At 39.3% G+C, this 16,718-nt stretch overlaps 1 protein-coding gene across 1 annotated transcript in view; it reads left to right on the top strand.

The window, feature by feature from the left end:
* The window catches only part of fancm (FA complementation group M), a 64,568-nt gene that overhangs the window by 30,610 nt on the left and 17,240 nt on the right, over positions 1-16,718 (top strand). Inside the window, exons 5-13 of the mRNA XM_050061199.1 lie at positions 1,278-1,409; positions 3,143-3,275; positions 3,379-3,471; positions 3,707-3,811; positions 5,866-6,038; positions 7,539-7,745; positions 7,866-8,106; positions 8,201-8,349; positions 10,774-10,938. Of these exons, the coding sequence (XP_049917156.1) occupies positions 1,278-1,409; positions 3,143-3,275; positions 3,379-3,471; positions 3,707-3,811; positions 5,866-6,038; positions 7,539-7,745; positions 7,866-8,106; positions 8,201-8,349; positions 10,774-10,938 (1,398 nt within the window). The remainder of the gene's footprint in view (positions 1-1,277; positions 1,410-3,142; positions 3,276-3,378; positions 3,472-3,706; positions 3,812-5,865; positions 6,039-7,538; positions 7,746-7,865; positions 8,107-8,200; positions 8,350-10,773; positions 10,939-16,718) is intronic.

Genomic DNA, 16,718 nt, shown 5'->3' with positions numbered 1-16,718 from the left:
ATCTTGGGACATTTAAGCAGCAAATTAGAAACTGTAGTTCTAAACTTGACAAAGAAAACAGAGCTCAACTTTTAGCCTCTGAAATATCAATGAAGTTACGCTGCTCCTCGTGTGTAAATGCACAGGTCTCTATTAATAGTCTATCGTACAGCAGCTCTGCTCTGCTCTCTGCTACGTTCACATTTTAGAAAATGTAATTAATATTTTCCTCATTAATGATGAATTGTTTCACCCACCCATAACACCCCTGTGTGTGTAACAAGAAGAGTGTATGTATGTTGTGAACCTGCTTACGTAGGTGCAATTTACTACCTGAATAATTCATTTTCGTTGGTAAATGGCGCAATTGCTTTCTGCTGCCTCAAAATAGCAATACGCCCACAATGCACCTGACTACACCTTATTTCAAGACCTACACACCCATGGGGGCACAGATGGGCGCAATTACATTTGTGACTCACCGGACATGGGCACTGGCTATGAAAATGACAACTGCATCAGAAACTAGCAATGACACTTCTCCTGGGTCGTATGCCACCTTGTGTCGGATGCAATACAGGGCCCCACATGTACTAAAATATACAGTTTAGTACACATAATATATATGGTACTTTTAAAATATAACCTATATTATTACAAAACTATCGGTAATTTTTCATTCATTTCTATGAATGCAGGCTTCCTTACATCATCTGGCCTACCTACACGTGTTATATATGCTCATGTTGTAATTAAGCTTTGTTTCCCCTTCACAACACAAGTACCATTTACTAATCAAAACAACTAAATTGCTTGTCATCTGTTACAAAATCTCTCTTTTTTTACCAATTGATTCTGAAGGGCAGCCCACTCCTCCTTTCAGAGAAACCTTTTATCCTGTTCGGTTTCTAGAGCAGCCGTTCCACAAAGCTGAAATTGAAATTGTAATGACCCAGCCTCCCATTATCTGCAGCCGTGAGGATGAATGGATATTGTTAAAACTGTCTGTCTGACAAACTGCTTCCATCTCCCCTCCCATTATAAAAAAATGAGGGCAGGAGGAAGAATGAATCCAAAACATTTTAGTGTTATTATGTGTTTCTTGTTGAAGTAGGAAGTCTGTTTACCCATAGAGGTCACACCTGTATGTCTCAAAGTGGTCATAGAGGGCATTTGTGTGTCTATGCACTTTTCAGCTGTGTGTCAGCGGGGTGCTTGCTAGTCAGTCTGATGCGTTACCCCTGAACACAGAAAATGGTCTATTATCCATGAACGACATATGTTATTCTCCCTGCCAGGTGCTGGAGAAATTCATGTCTCGTCTGGTCCAGAATCGGGTGATGGCACACAAAGACTTGCGGACTCTCAGCAAATACCAGATTATCCTCGCCAGGGATCAGTTCCGCAAGAACCCACCACCGTGCATCACGGCACGTACTCTGCTCTATGAATCTTTTAGTGCTATTACATCATATACTGTGTGCTATAGGATACAGTTTTACATGAAATGATACGCAGTCTTTCAGAATTACAGGTACAACTTTGTAAGATGCATGGAGCCCTGAAACTGACAAAATGTAATAAGAGGTTTTGGGCTGCAACTGACGATTTTTTTTATTATGGATTATCCCTTTAGTAATTTAAATGTCAGAAAATAGTGAAACATGTCATGTAATTTCCTAGAGCTCAAGGTGGCTTCTTTAAACGGTATGTTTCATGTGATCAACAGTAGAAAAATCAAAGCTAGTCAGTTTATTTTCATTATGACAAAGAAAAGCATCAATTTCTCACATTTAAGAAGCATAAAACCAGCAAATGTTTTTCTCTATTAACAAATCACAAAAATGGGGCACCCCTGTAGCTCACCTGGTAGAGTGGGTGCTCCATGTTTTAGGGCTGAGTCCTTGCCACAGTGACCCTGGTTCAATTCCAGCCCAGGCCAAGAATAGTCAAATAATCAAAATAGTTGTCAATTAATTTTCTATTGATTGACATATTGAGTAATTAATAACTGTTGCAGCTCTAAAGAGGTTGTCAGACAAGTCAATAATAATAATGAATGATAATAATAATGCATTTTATTTATAGGCGCCTTTCAAAACGCTCAAGGACACCTTGACACAAGAAAAACAAGCAGCAATGTATCCATAGATCATAAAATAAAAAATAAATATTCCATAGTATACAATAAAAGTTAATAAAATGACTAGACAAAAATCATAATTAGAAATATTAGGTATGAAATCATCATCGGTGCTCAATATATGTGTGTCACCTTTAAATCCGACCAAATATGCCAGCTTGAAAAGGTGTGTTTTCAGGCGGGATTTAAAAGTGGAAAGGGAGCCAATATTGCGAATGTCGTGGGGGAGAGAGTTCCAGATTTAATGCAAATATCAGTAAATAATATTGTTAGTTAAGTAATTAAAAAGGTGTGAAAAAACTTAATGCTTTATACTTTTCCTTAAAGGTATTTGTGTTGGGGTTTTTTGGCACTGTGTCCGCAATTTTTGACCTTAACTGTGTGCTGTGCTTAGGAACGTCCAGAACACAACATAAAATAAGAAAATACAGGCAGAGTGCAGAGTCTGTGCAGATAAATCCCAGATAGTGTGCCTTTAACCTCCAATCAGTTTGTAGAAAAAAGTCATGGTCCTTGATGAAAACAAGAGATAATAATGTTTCAGGAGTGCAATGTTTAATCAGGGGAATAGGCTTTTCAACTAGTCCAACACACATATCTCGTTATCAAATAAGCATGAGGAAAACTGCAATGTAGGGAAGAAAACTGAAAATGGTATGTGGTTTCTGTACGCACTAGCTAATATAATTTATTGATAAAATTTAGTCATTATGTGCCCAAGACTGTAGGAAATCAATCACACAATGAGGTCTAGACGGTTTATAAATATTAGATTTGTGCTGTACTTTATGTACTTGAATGAAATCGATGGATTTTCTGTCCAAGTTTAGATATTCGGGATAAGCATCAAAGTGTTAGAGCATGTTTTAGAATCAAGATAAATACAGGGTCTACACTGCAAATTACAATCATTTTGAAAAAAATAAAATAAAAGCAATGTAATCATTTTCAAGGCTTTTTAAATCACACTCTAACCAGTGTCTCACAATGATTTCATGCACTCACTCCTGCTCTCTGCAGGGACCTCAGCAGGGAATGCTGGAGGGCATCTTTGCCCTTTGCATCAGCCTGTACCACGGCTACGAGCTGCTGATGCAGATGGGGCTCCGGTCGCTTTTCTTCTACATCCAGGGGATCATGGACGGATCCAGAGGTCAGTCACCTTACCTCCAGGCACTTTATCCACAGACACAACAAGAGTTCATACCCCGGTTTGATCCGTGCCCCTGTGTGTGTCCGTGTTTTGTTTGCTTTAGAGATGTCCAGGGCCAAAAGTGAGCTGCAGAGGACTCCTACTTTGATGGACCTTTACCATGAGATGGAGGCAATGTTTGTGAAGCCGTCTGCTGGTACCTGGGCACTCATACATACCATAACTGTCATATTTATGAGCTTTTCTTATCAATCAGTCAATCAATTGCACATCTTTTAGCATGGTAATTACAGTTCAATGCAGTTTAATATTATGTGGTTCCATGATTCATTTGAATGTTCTTGATATGGTTTGTGCAGCAGGTACTTTAAATATAGCAAGAAACACACAGTGTCTATCTGACTAACATCCGCTATGATTAACACCTCTAGGTCCAGATGAGCCGTTTGTTTACAGTCACCCCAAACTGGAGAAACTGGAGGAGGTGGTGCTGCAGCACTTCAGACGATGGGCTGAGAGCTCAGCGGAAAATAAGGGTGACTTATACTGTGACTCATACGTGCAATAACTGTTCTGAGCTGAAATCTATAATTCTCTTGTCATCCTAACTACAGCAAAGAGAGAGCAGCTAGCTCAAGGTTAAAGCTGTTGAATTTTGTTGCCATGCTTAAATCGTGAGGATATGAAGTAAATGATTGCACAGTGTAATGGTTATAGAATAATGACACCGTCAGTGTTTAGATTGGTTCCTTATAGCCTTGCTTTCACTGGCAATTTCTCTGCCACTGGTTAATACCTCCTGGGAAAATGAAGGGTTAAGGCTTTTGTTGAGTTACCTCTTAGCAAAATGCTCTGAGTAGTTTTTGTTCTCTCTGGTAAGCAGTGATTCTGTGTACATGTTTATGGATTTTATTATTTATTGTTATGCCTTCAATTGGCAGCCAGAGAATTTACAAAAGACTACAACAGATACTTTACACCTGTTTTGACACATATATCATAATAAATGCAAGTGCTGAAGGGGAACAGGCCAACAAAAAAAAAAAACAGGCTCAAGTCAATTGCTATTAGATTCATCATCAAGACAGACATCTCTATTATTTGAGGCAATCTTTTTGTCTTTACTTGTCTTTTACAGTCTCAAAGTCACTCTTTCATAAGTTGGATCACAAATAAGGACAAAAGAAAGAAAGAAAGAAACAAAATAATAACAGCGGAACTATGAAAAATTACACTTCTACTTGTTACATTTTATATTGTTCGCAAACATAGGAAAACATAGTAAAATTTCCACATGAAAAGTTTATCGAGTTCCTTCGCCATTGGCCATATTTCAAAGGCATCAATTGCTGGTACCAAACACAACTATGCACAGTACGGAAGAACTGGAGTAAATGATAATATTCAAGTTAAACACGTCTCATATTAAGTCTCGTCTTTGAGGTCTATGTCTACGACTTTTATTGTGAAAGGTAAGATGGGAAGGAGTGAAGCTACATGCTGCCGTTCACAATCACTATGCGCAGTAGTGGAAATGGTGGACGATGGAACAACCAGGGTAACTGTGAACATGCTGCGTGTCCTGTGTTGTTGGTAGCTGCAAGGCTCTGAGGTAAATGGAATGCAATCTATTGTCTTTGTGACAGTGGCGCAACAGAAATTGAAACCCAGGTGGGAGTTAAAAAAGTAGTCTGTTCCCACTTTAAAGATGCAACAGTGTGATGTTTACAGTAAATTAATAGTACTAGTCCATACCCATTGAGTGCACAGTTACCCATGTACAGTTTCACATGGTGTGTGTTTGGGATACAGGTCATAGGAAATTGCAGATTAAATAATCAACTGAACCCATTAAGAAGAGCAATGTATTCAGACAGAGTTTTTGTGAATTTGATAGTNTGTGATGAGCCACGCCCTCCGCAATATTCATTGCCTTATAGAAGCTCAGTTTTAGTAAGTTTTCCAACTTTTGCCAAGAGGGAACTTTAGATATTGGTCCCTAGATTATGTTCACCGAGTTTCATGCAGATCAGTCAAACTTCCTAGGAAGAGATCGATTTTAAGTGTTCAAAATTCACAATGGCGGAAAATGTATATAACCGGAAGTTATGGGTTCTTGAGGCAAATTTGTTCCTCCTGAGGAGAGGCATCTCTGTGCAAAGTTTCATGTCTCTAAGACTTACGGGGCATGAGATATGCCCATTCAAAGTTTGCAGTTGGTTGCTATAGCGCCCCCCTTTGGCCAATTGATGTAATATTGTTTAATTCGCATCCTCCCATGACCCTCTACCACTGTGCCAAATTTCACATGGATTGACCGAGTCAGTGAGGAGATAAACGTGGAACAGACACACAGACACACCCACAGACAGAGTTTTCGTCATTACATAGTAAGATAATATTTACTGCAGCTTAATTCAACCCAAATAATTTTAGAAGAGCGAATGTTTGCACTTGGCATATTAAACATGGAGAGGATCACAGAACAAAGCATTCCAGCATCTGAATCAAACAGGCGTATGAAATTGGCTCATGGTTACTGAAGGAATTTTTAATCGGCTTGTTTCTCTTCTGTCTCACTGACGCCCAGGTCCTGAGGAAGTAAACACGCGCGTGATGATCTTTTCATCGTTCCGTGAAAGCGTACAGGAGATCGCAGCAATGTTGAACCGCCATGCTCCGCTGATAAGGGTCATGACCTTCATGGGGCAAGCGTCAGCAGGGAAGGGAGTCAAAGGCTTCACTCAAAAGGAACAACTGGAGGTAGAGTGACTTTTCTTTTTTTAAATCAGGGGCAGATTTACAGTAAGGAGTGGCATATATAGTAAATTAAGAAACATAAAAACATGATATGGTGGTAAAATTTAAAACTTATTAAATCCTACACCAAGCTAAATATGTGGCTGTGAACATCTGTGGCAAAACAAACATGACTGCTGTTGCATTAACTTCACTGCTGGTTGCCTACTGATCAAGCTCCTTTTTGCTCCATTTACCACAGCCCTCCCCTTTCAGCATCAGTCATTGACGTAGGCTACGTCAGGGTGTGACTGGTGTAGTTCTGCCGATAACGAAAGTTTCCAAAACATCCTGTGAGCACTGATTAATCAGCCAAACCACTAAATTGGTCGACCTCTAGTTGGGACTTTTTGAAAAGGTAGCAACCAGGTAGTAGCAGCACACATCCAAATGCAAGCTATGAAAAACACAGGCACAGTGTACAAAAAATGCAAATATAGCGAGGCGAAATGCCAAGCCGACAAAGCTTGTTTAGAAACAAGAGTGAATCTGGTAAGGTGAGGTAAGGTTAAACTTAAATGTCCCAGAGGGGTAATTTGAGATACAGACAGTAGTCATGAGTTCAACAAAATAGATAAGTACATAACACACAGAGTCCAGTATCACACACTGTCAGGGGTAAGTCATGGACAGTTAGTGGTCACTGCTGGTTAAGATAAGCAACGGGACAAAGGACGATCTGTAACACTTAGTGCTACATTTAGGGAGGCCAATTCTCCGCCCTGATGGAAGCATCTGAAACTCAACATGGAGGGGATGATAACTGAGACACCGGTTATCTTACAGCACAACCTGACCACTTTTTCCAACTTGCTCTTGTTTTTAAGGCTCAGATTACCAAACCAACAGACGACAGACTCAATAAAGGCGGAATAGAACAATTTCATGATAGCCCTGTCTACATCGAAACTCCTCAGCTTCCTAGGAATAGACATTGGTTTGCCTTCTTACAGATGCCGTCAGTGTTCACATCAAAATTCAACTTGTCATCTACGACAGTGCCCTGATACTTGTGCTCCTGCAATGCTGCCACCGGCTCCCCATTGATCACACAAGAAGCAGGAAGGCAGGGCCTCCTCCGAAAATCAATAAACATCTCACTGGTCTTAGACACATTAATGTGGAGAAAAGACAGGTCACACCAATAGAAAAATTCATCCAGTACTGGGCTATGATCATATTCTGATCCATGAAGACGGCTTACAATAACAAAGTCATCCGCACACTAAAGGACAGATCTTGATGCTTGATTACTCCGACATTCATTTGTGTCGGCTTTCTCTTTCACTGGCGAGCACTAAAGGAGAGGAGGAGAGAAGAGTCACTGACAGTTGCTTTATAGTATACATATAATCTGACAGAAAACATTACTACGTGACCACACCAATGGGTAGACACATGAGTGTAGGATGACAACACAGTGGAAAGATAAAAATAGCAAAGCTTCGTCCACATGTGTTGTAGGTGGTGTGCAGGTTCCGCCAGGGAGGCTTCAACACACTGGTGTCGACCTGCGTTGGGGAGGAGGGGCTGGATATCGGAGAGGTGGACCTCATTGTTTGCTTCGATGCTCAGAAGAATCCCATCCGCCTGGTGCAGCGAATGGGACGCACTGGACGTAAGCGGCAGGGACGAATTGTCGTCATCCTGGCTGAGGGACGCGAGGAGAAGGTGAGTGTTTGAGTTGCATCTACAAAGCAAGACAAAATGAGCTGTGGGCCCTCAAATTAAAACCAAATACACATAACCCCACACAGCAGCTTCATCAAACTTTTAACCCTTTTTACTCAGACGTACAACCAGAGCCAGAGCAACAAGCGCAGCGTGGACAAGTCCATTATCGGCAACAAAAACGGGTTCCACATGTACCCCAGCAGTCCCCGCATGCTGCCTGAGGGGGTCAACCCCACCCTGCACAAGATGCACATTACCTGTGGCCAGTTTGACCATCGGGAGAACAGCAGGCGGTCGGTCAGGGGTCGGCGGTCCCACTCTGAGGGGCGGGCCTCACTCATCCACCCTCAAAACCTGAGTGAGTGATAAAGTGGATGGGAAATTAGGTCATATAAAATTGAGATGGAGGAACACTGGACTGTTTCTGAGTTTGTGTGTGTCTAATGTGGTAGTTCGGCAGGGCAGTGCGACGTCAGATGGGTTTCTGAGCAGCGCTGAATATTCCCTCTGGGCGTCCACCATGAGGCTGGAGGAAGATGAAGCTCATCCAACCCTGAAACAATCACATTTCGTGTCCCTACCCAGTGATGTACCTCCTCAGGTTTGTTTCTTTCTTTTCACTTTATTTGTGTCTGTCTTTCTTGTTCATGTCTGAAAAGTACTAGACAATAAAGACTGATAATTAACCCATCCATGCCCTGAAACCTACATACAGTATTAGGACTTTTCCACTGGCCAGGAGTCAAACCATGCTTTTATTCCAGTTTAAATGCAGTTTAAAGTTGCATCCAAAATGGACTATCTCAGCAGTCAGGAGAAACTGCGCCCCCACCGCCTTCAAGCTGACATCAGATTGGCTTTGCAATCATACAGGGACAATTTACAATCCATTTCATCACCCTGTCTCCATTTATCAAGCAATGATTAATAGTTGCTCAAAGTGCAGCCCACAGGCCAGTGGCAGCCCTCAGAGACACTTTGTGCATCCCCTGAACATGACATGAAAAGCCTGCATTGTATTTCAATCATCTGCAGTCCATTTCAGCACTTAAACCCTTAATAGCTCACTTTTAACACAAAACTCAACTGTTATCAAAATTTTAAAGAGCTACTGGTGTCATGACAACTAGTGGCACCTCGCTGGGATTAGCACTGCCAGCTAAAGTTAGCGATTATGGTAGACAACTTGGCAGTTTAATGAATAGCCACCACAGAAACAAGCTTTTTGGTTGAGGAGAAAAAGAGGTTCCAGGAAAAATGGATTCATTCCTCACATCTTGGGGGATGGATAAAGTGATTTGCAAACAAATGAATTCAGTGCTCAAGGAATTTAATGTTAAACGCCATTATGAGACCAGTCACAAATCCTACAACTTCCTGTGTGGCTGTCAATCATATGCTGACTCCCTAAATTGTCACTCACTCATCAAAACTTTGAGAATCTCTGCAATAAGCAATAGATGCCAAGCAAAATCCAGACGAAAGCCTGACAATCCATATAGCTGGATACCAACAACAGTTACACAGTGCAGTAGTGGTGCTAAAGAGGCTGCTGCTTCAGTTTAAGACAAGTTTAAGTTTAAGGGTTGCACTGTTGTTTGGAGATGCAAATCTGTGCTGCACTTGGCTGATGTGCCGAGTCAAGCAAAGCCAGCACGTGTATGGAAAAGGGCTATATGTGCTTTTTGTAAGACTCTTTAAAAATGAAACAATCAACTGAAAAATGACAAAAACAAAGCTTTTGGGTGTAGTTTACAAAGACAGTGTCTTCACAGTGTACTCTACATACAAAACCAGGGAAGGCAACTTGTGGCTCTTTAGCCCCTCTCCAGTGGCTGCCTGTGGCTTTAAAAAATAAAATCATATGAAAATGAATCGACGGTGGCGTGGTGGTACAGTAGTTAGCATTGTCACCTCACAACAAGAGGGCTCCTGGTTCGAACCCAGGGTGGGGGAGCCCTTCTGTGCGGAGTTTGCATGTTCTCCCCGTGTCAGCGTGGGTTTTCTCCGGGTACTTCAGCTTCCTCCCACAGTCCAAAGACATGCAGCTTAGTTGGTGACTCTAAATTGTCCGTAGGTGTGAATGTGAGTGTGAATGGTTGTCTGTCTCTATGTGTCAGCCCTGTGATAGTCTGGTGACCTGTCCAGGGTGTACCCCGCCTCTCACCCAGTGTCAGCTGGGATAGGCGCCAGCCCTCCGCTACCCCTAACAGGATAAGCGGTTCTGGAAAATGGATGAATGAATGAACACTAAATGTTACTCGGGTCATGTCTAAATGAACCTCAGTATTAGTGACTAGCCTTGAATCTCTAGTGAGGCTAGCTATGGACTCTAAATCCAAAACTGTAAAAGTCTCGAAGTAAAATAGAGACATTAATAATGGGTGGACAGATTCATTTGCTTTCACCGCCAACCCTTACCAATTGTTCATAAATAGCCCACCAGACAGATTTTTTTGGTTAAAAAAATGTCTCTTTTGATAGTAAAGGTTGCCGACCCCTGTACAAAACACACAAAACTCAAGGGATGTTTGGCCTAGATGTGATGTTAAAGCTTGCTGCCATCTTTGAATTTACTGGAGTGATTGACTGGTACTTCTGTCAGTCAAGTATATAAATTGTAATTCCTTTCATATAGCCATTAAAACACACTGGAAGTAGTGACATTGAATAGAGACCGTGACATGTCATAGAAAAAAGAGACTCAAATTTAGATATTTTAAATGGATCTGTAGAGATTTTTATTTTGTTTGGAGCCATTAACGGTGCTGCATCTGTGTGCAAATTTGAATTGGTTCCAATTTTTGGCAGTGCACGGTGGCAGCTACCTTATTTGCTGTGATTTTCAGGTGGATAAATCATAACCTCATGTTGGAAGGGTATGTGTATCAAAGGCATTGATTTTGAAATGTAATATGTGCCAGAACTTAGTGGTGTTCTTCCCGTCTTTTATTAAGGGCTTGAATATATTACTAATAACTAATATTTTACTAAGACCTTTATGATGTCATTTCATGTCCCAAAGGAGGAAGTTTCCAAAAGCGGACCACAGTCCAGAGAATTGTCTCTGTGGGAGTGGAGGCACTGGCAGCACAAAGCGCTCCCTACCCATGTCGTTGATCATTCCCTTCGCTGCCACCACTTCACAAAGGTGATGGAGCTCATAGACAGCATGAGAGAGGAGAATGAGGTAAGAACAGGAACAAGTTAATGTATGATAATATGGCTGTGTATTGATATTCTGATGGGAGCAAATGCAATTCTACCCAGTGGCATGAAGGGACATAACTAAACTTGGGTGTCAACAGCTCAAGCGAAGGTCCTGGTGTTAGCCAACAACTTCCTTAAACATCTTGCAAACATTTTGCTTAGTTTAATAAAAAAAAAAGACAGCAGTCTGCGATTATGAAAGGGAGACCAAACTTCATAAACTCACCAGGCTGAAAGGAGTCAGCTGAGTTTCATGAGAGCATGTTATTGTGGTTTGTGTTGCGTCACTACATTTATCGTTTTGAGCTGGAGGGCAAATTCCTGGCATGATAAATAAGATCCATGGTGTAATTGTAGTTTTCTTTTTTTTAAAAACAAACATTTATATTCATCCGGGTGTTCCCGAGCTGCTCCTCCTCTTGTCCTCCTTCTCTTGAATTAGATTTAACCAAAAAACAGTTCAAAGAAATGACATGCCCATTTTGAAATAATACTAGGAAATGCTAGGGAGTGCCAAAAGCATTATTATATACATGTCAACAAGTTTTTCTCCCTGTTAAAGCTGCTAAAAGAGCAACGCTGGGTGTTTATTTCACCTCATCTGCTGACCTAATGGTAGCTCGGTTCATGGTCTTGGCTGCCGGTTGAAAGAAATGTTGTTTCTCCAGTAGTTTGAATGGATCAGTTATATCATCAGATCTACTAGAAGTAGTCACACAGCAGTTGTTACCATGCTGGATCTACAAATAAACAGGAAACATGTTTGGCAAAATCAAAAAGTTCACTGTGTTATTGTTTGGTTTTGTAAGCAATGCCAGTATCATTTGGTAATCTAGCCGCCATTATGCTCTCCCAGACCTCGTGTACCAATGTCTTCCCATTACGCACCTCATCACCTCTATCGAGTTTAAGAATGCTCCAGTCCTCCTCGTCTCACCATCTGCTATTTCACAAAATTGTGCCATCGATAACACCCCTGAATTTATCCAAATCCTTGAAATTAGGTCAGGGATTATGGTAAAACTGAGTTGGCTGAACTAACAAGTGAGCTCTTATTACCTTTTTTTCCCACCGGGGATTTTCACCATACTTGGGAAGGAGAGAATTAGCCCACCTGTACAAACTAAACTGGATTACAGGGTGAGATGGCAGCTAACATGCCTCAGTGGATGATTTCAGGTCATAAAATATCCAGTGAACTGTTCAGTAAGCAGGTCTGATTGGTTTGTATTCTCTGTTTGGCGAGGTGTGCTCCATCATAAATCATGCCTCACATCTAAACTGTTTTTTTTTTCTCATGGCATTCAATTTGATTACAGCCGTTAAAGCACCAGCAGCACTGAGAAAGGACAAGCTGTACCCTCACTAAGCAGTGATTGAGGAAGTATTCAGGTCTTACTTAAGTAGAAGTAGCAATTCTGAAATGTAAGAATACTCTGTTACTGTGCAAAAAGTCACATGTGACATATCATTTGTGAAACAGCATTTCACATGTGATAAAACATATGAAATAATCATGGGAAATAATGTGGTTTTTGGATGTTAAACATGTGATGCATTCAGAGGCATCTGTGGTTTTCGTATGTTACTGGCAGTCTGTGAGAAAATTTATTAGACTCAAATCCCTCTAAATCCATTTCTTCAGTCAGTTGGCCACGGCTTTAACCTTTGAGCAGTTTTTGAAATGCACTGGCAGATACTGAATGTTTGTGTCTTTGTTGCACAGGAAAAATAAACTACCATGACACCTGTTAATGCATAATACAGTAAGCTAAAACATGCAAAATAGTTCGTTATTAGTTAGTTAATTAGTTTATAGTTCATAGTTAACAGTTGTTTAACAGTAAGTTTATAGTTCATTTGTTCATAATTAATAGCTAAAAGTTAAACAAGTAGTTCATGATTAGTTCAAAGTTACCAGTTAGAAAATAGTCAAGAGTTAATTCATTAGTTTATAGTTAGCAAGTTAATAGTTAATTAGTTCATAGTTCTGTAATATTTTAGTTTGTAGATAGTTAATAGTTAACAGTTAATAGTTGCTTAATAGTTTGTTAATAGTTGATTATTATATAGCTGGTTAGTTGATAGTTAATTATGTCATACTTAGTCAAAAATTAGTTCATAGTTAATTACTTAGGGCACCCACTTGCTCACCTGGTAGAATGGGTGTCCCATGTACTAATGCTGTGCCCTTGCTGCTCTGGCTGTGAGTTCGATTCCAACCTGCAGTGCTTTGCTGCATATCACCGCTTTCCCTTTCACTCTGAAGCTGTCCTATCAAAATAAAGGCAAAAAGCCAAAAAATAGTGATATTTAAAAAGTTATTTAGTTCATAGTTATTTAAAAGTTTGGTTATTTTTAGTAAATAGCTGACTGATAGTTAATAGTTACCTGGTAGTTAATCAGCTAATAGTTGGTTCATAGTTAATCAGTTCATAGCTAGTTGATGGTTTAATCATAGTTAATAGTTAATTAACAGTAACTTAATAGTAGTTAAACAGAAGTTAATGATTAGTTAGCAAGTGGTTAAATGTTAGGTAATAGTAAATGAAGAGCTAGTTAATAGTTATTTAGTTTGTAACAGTCAGTCAGTCAGTCAGTCAGTCAGTTAGTTAGTTAGTAATAAAGGCTAATTCAGAGTTAGTTAACAGTGAGTTAATAGTTATCATTGGTTAGTTAGTTGTTAAATCTTAGTTAATAGCAAGTAAGGAGCTAATTAATAGCTATTTAGTTCATTAACAGTAACTTAACAAAATGGTTGTTAGTTAGCTAGTTAGTTAGTAAGTAATAAAACCTAGTTCAGAGTTAGTTAACAGTGAGTGAGTTAGTTAGTTAGTTAGTTAGTTAGTTAGTTAAATGTAAATAGTTAGTTTATAGTTAATGGGCAGTTCAATGTTAGTTAATAGTAACTTAATGGTAGTGGAAAGGAAGTTAATAATTGGCTCGTTAGGTGTTAATTTTTAGTTAATAGCAAGTTAAAAGCTAATTAATAGCTATTTAGTTCATTAACAGTTAACGAACAAAACAACAGTTAGTTAGTTAGTTCGTTAGTTTGTTAGTTAGGTAGACAGGTAGGTATGTAAAAGCTAGTTCAGAGTTAGTAAATATTTCAAAGCTTGTAAATAGTTCATAGTTAATGGCCAGTTCAGAGTAGGTTAATTGTTACTTTTATACTGTCAGGTAGTTTAATCCTTTATAAATTAATCAGTATTTTTATGTGGAAATCATAATCTGAAAAGTAACTACAGCTGTCAAATTAATACAGTGCAGTAAAAAGTACAATATTTGCATCTGAGATGTAGTGACAGAAATACAAAGCAGCAGAAAAGTCAAAAATACAAATATAAAACACAGTTGAGTACAAGTACTTAAGTACAGTGTACTTGGTCACATCCACTAAAGCTGCACATCGTCTAAATCTGTTTTTTTAATCATAGTAAATGTTTAGAAATGTGTAATCTGGATCTGCATCAAGTTATGCATAAATAATCATTGGATACCTTTCATTCAAGCGAGTGCTGCAAAAAGACTCCACAGCATAACTTTCCATTACATTAAATTAAAATCTGTTTTCTGAGATAAAAATGGGACAGAAAACAAAACTTCCTCGAAAGAAGTTCCAGGGAAAGATGGTCTTTCTTTTTGTGCCATGTTACACAAGCAAGTCTGGTTCTTTCTGTGTCATTTTGTTTGTTTCATTCTTTCTCAACCCACAAATGCGCTTTTTATTACTTGAAATGGGTTTGTCTTCCTCTAATGTGACAGTTTTACTAATTTTTTCACATGGTTTGATAATCATTTACCCTCCATTTAGTGATGACGAATACACCAGATTTAAGTGTGTCTTCTGTGTGTCCAAAAGAGGGACTAGAAAAAAGTATTACTCTATTGTAATGTATAGAGTAATACTTTTTTCTAGTCCCAAATAGTACAGAAGTCCCACAGTAGACATCCAGACTTTTTGCAGATGGACTTGTCCTTAATAAAACTCAATGAAGCTGCCTCTCCTCCAGCTATGTTCCTTTTTACTCCATGACATTTGCCACGGCTTACTTGCTCGGCCTGAATTTGCAGAAAGGCCTTCTGACCCTTCCACAGAAAAAATATAGCACCTAAATGAAAGTCCAAACTTTATGTTTTTCTTACAAATCTTGCCCACACACATCCTCCTCCTCTTAACAGCCTCGCACACCAGAAGCCATTAATCTAATTTGAGGCCATTTTCTGTCTGGGTGAGTTCAAAACCAGGCTGTGTTTTTCACTGTGCTGCCTCTTTTTCCCTATGATGAGGAGACATGGGACAGGCAGGCAGGCAGGCAGGCCTCTTCTCCTGTGATTATGTAACGCTTCTCTGAACTGTTACATAAAGCCAGGAAGCTGGAAGTAGGTCGGGCAGTTGTGACCTACATGTATAGCGCACTGGGCTGAGGAGGGGAGAGCGGGAGATGGAAAAAAGGATGCCAAAACAAGATAAAAGGAGACAAATAGAAAACAGTGACACGAAATTATAGACTTTACATTTACAAATGTATTATTCACGTATTATTGATTATTAGCACATATGGTAGATATTTCATGTAGGTAAAGTTTGACTGTGCTTGAGTTGTTTAAAGTGCAAGACACTTCCAATATCTCACAACATACCATGGCTTTAAGTACTTGTTTGCTTTTATACAACATTTAATTAACCATTTTGCATCAAATCAAATCAGGCTTTAAATATCATCTCACTAAACATACAATGGTAATGCAGGTAAAACAAAACAGTGTTTGGGGTCTCTCTGGGAAATTCAGCGCATATTTGATATGTGGACACAGTTCTCACCATGGAGATGGCTGAGCTAGCTGCTAACAGCTAATAGTACTAACTCCATAAACAGTGCTAAACAATGGCAACAGTGCTGACTGAGCTAACGGTGTTAACCGGGGGTGGGTGCTAGCTTCTTCAACAACACTGTCCCAGTATCAACAGTAATATGAGTGCAGTACAAAGTGGCTGCGATGAGCTAGCCAGTGGGATACGCTAGGGCTTGGAGATATATTGATATTGTTTTGATATCGTCACCTACTTACTCATTATATCTACACTACTGATGATTATTTATCAAAAATCTCGTGTAAATATTTTGTGAGAGCACCAATAGTCAACTCTACAACATTGATATCAAGGTATTTGGTCAAAAATATCACGGTATTTGATTTTCTCCTCGACATGTAAAGAAAACTCTGTTGCTTACAAAACAGCACATGTGACTTATCACTTGCAAACAGCATTTCACATGTAAATCATATGAAATGATCATGTGAAATAATTTTTGAACGTTTCACATGTGATGCATTCAGAGGCAGCTGTGGTTTTTGTATTTTTCTGGCAGCCTACAAAAACCTAATTGACTTCAGTTTCTTCTGAATCCATTTGCTCAGTCATTTGTACCTTTCTTTAACGTTTAAGCAGTTTTTTGGATGCAATGTTTGTATCTTTGTTGCACAGGAAAGAGAAACTACCATGACACATGTACGTACATATTACAGAAAGCTAAAACATGTAGAATAGTTATTAGTTAGGTAATAGCTGATAGCTCATAGTTGATAGTTCAAAGTTAATTAGGTCATAATAGTAATAATAAGTTTATTTGTATAGCACTTTTCAATAATTAACAGGTAGTTAACAGTAAGTTTAAAGTTGATTTGTTCATAGTCAATAATTAAAAGTTAGTTAATTAGTTTATGGTTAGTTCAGAATTAACAGTTAGTTAATAG

Source organism: Epinephelus moara, chromosome 14, assembly GCF_006386435.1.
Source record: "Epinephelus moara isolate mb chromosome 14, YSFRI_EMoa_1.0, whole genome shotgun sequence".
NCBI classification, from domain to species: Eukaryota; Metazoa; Chordata; class Actinopteri; order Perciformes; family Serranidae; genus Epinephelus; species Epinephelus moara.
The sequence above is the reverse complement of the archived record's forward strand: the minus strand, read 5'-3'. Positions and strand labels throughout refer to the sequence as shown.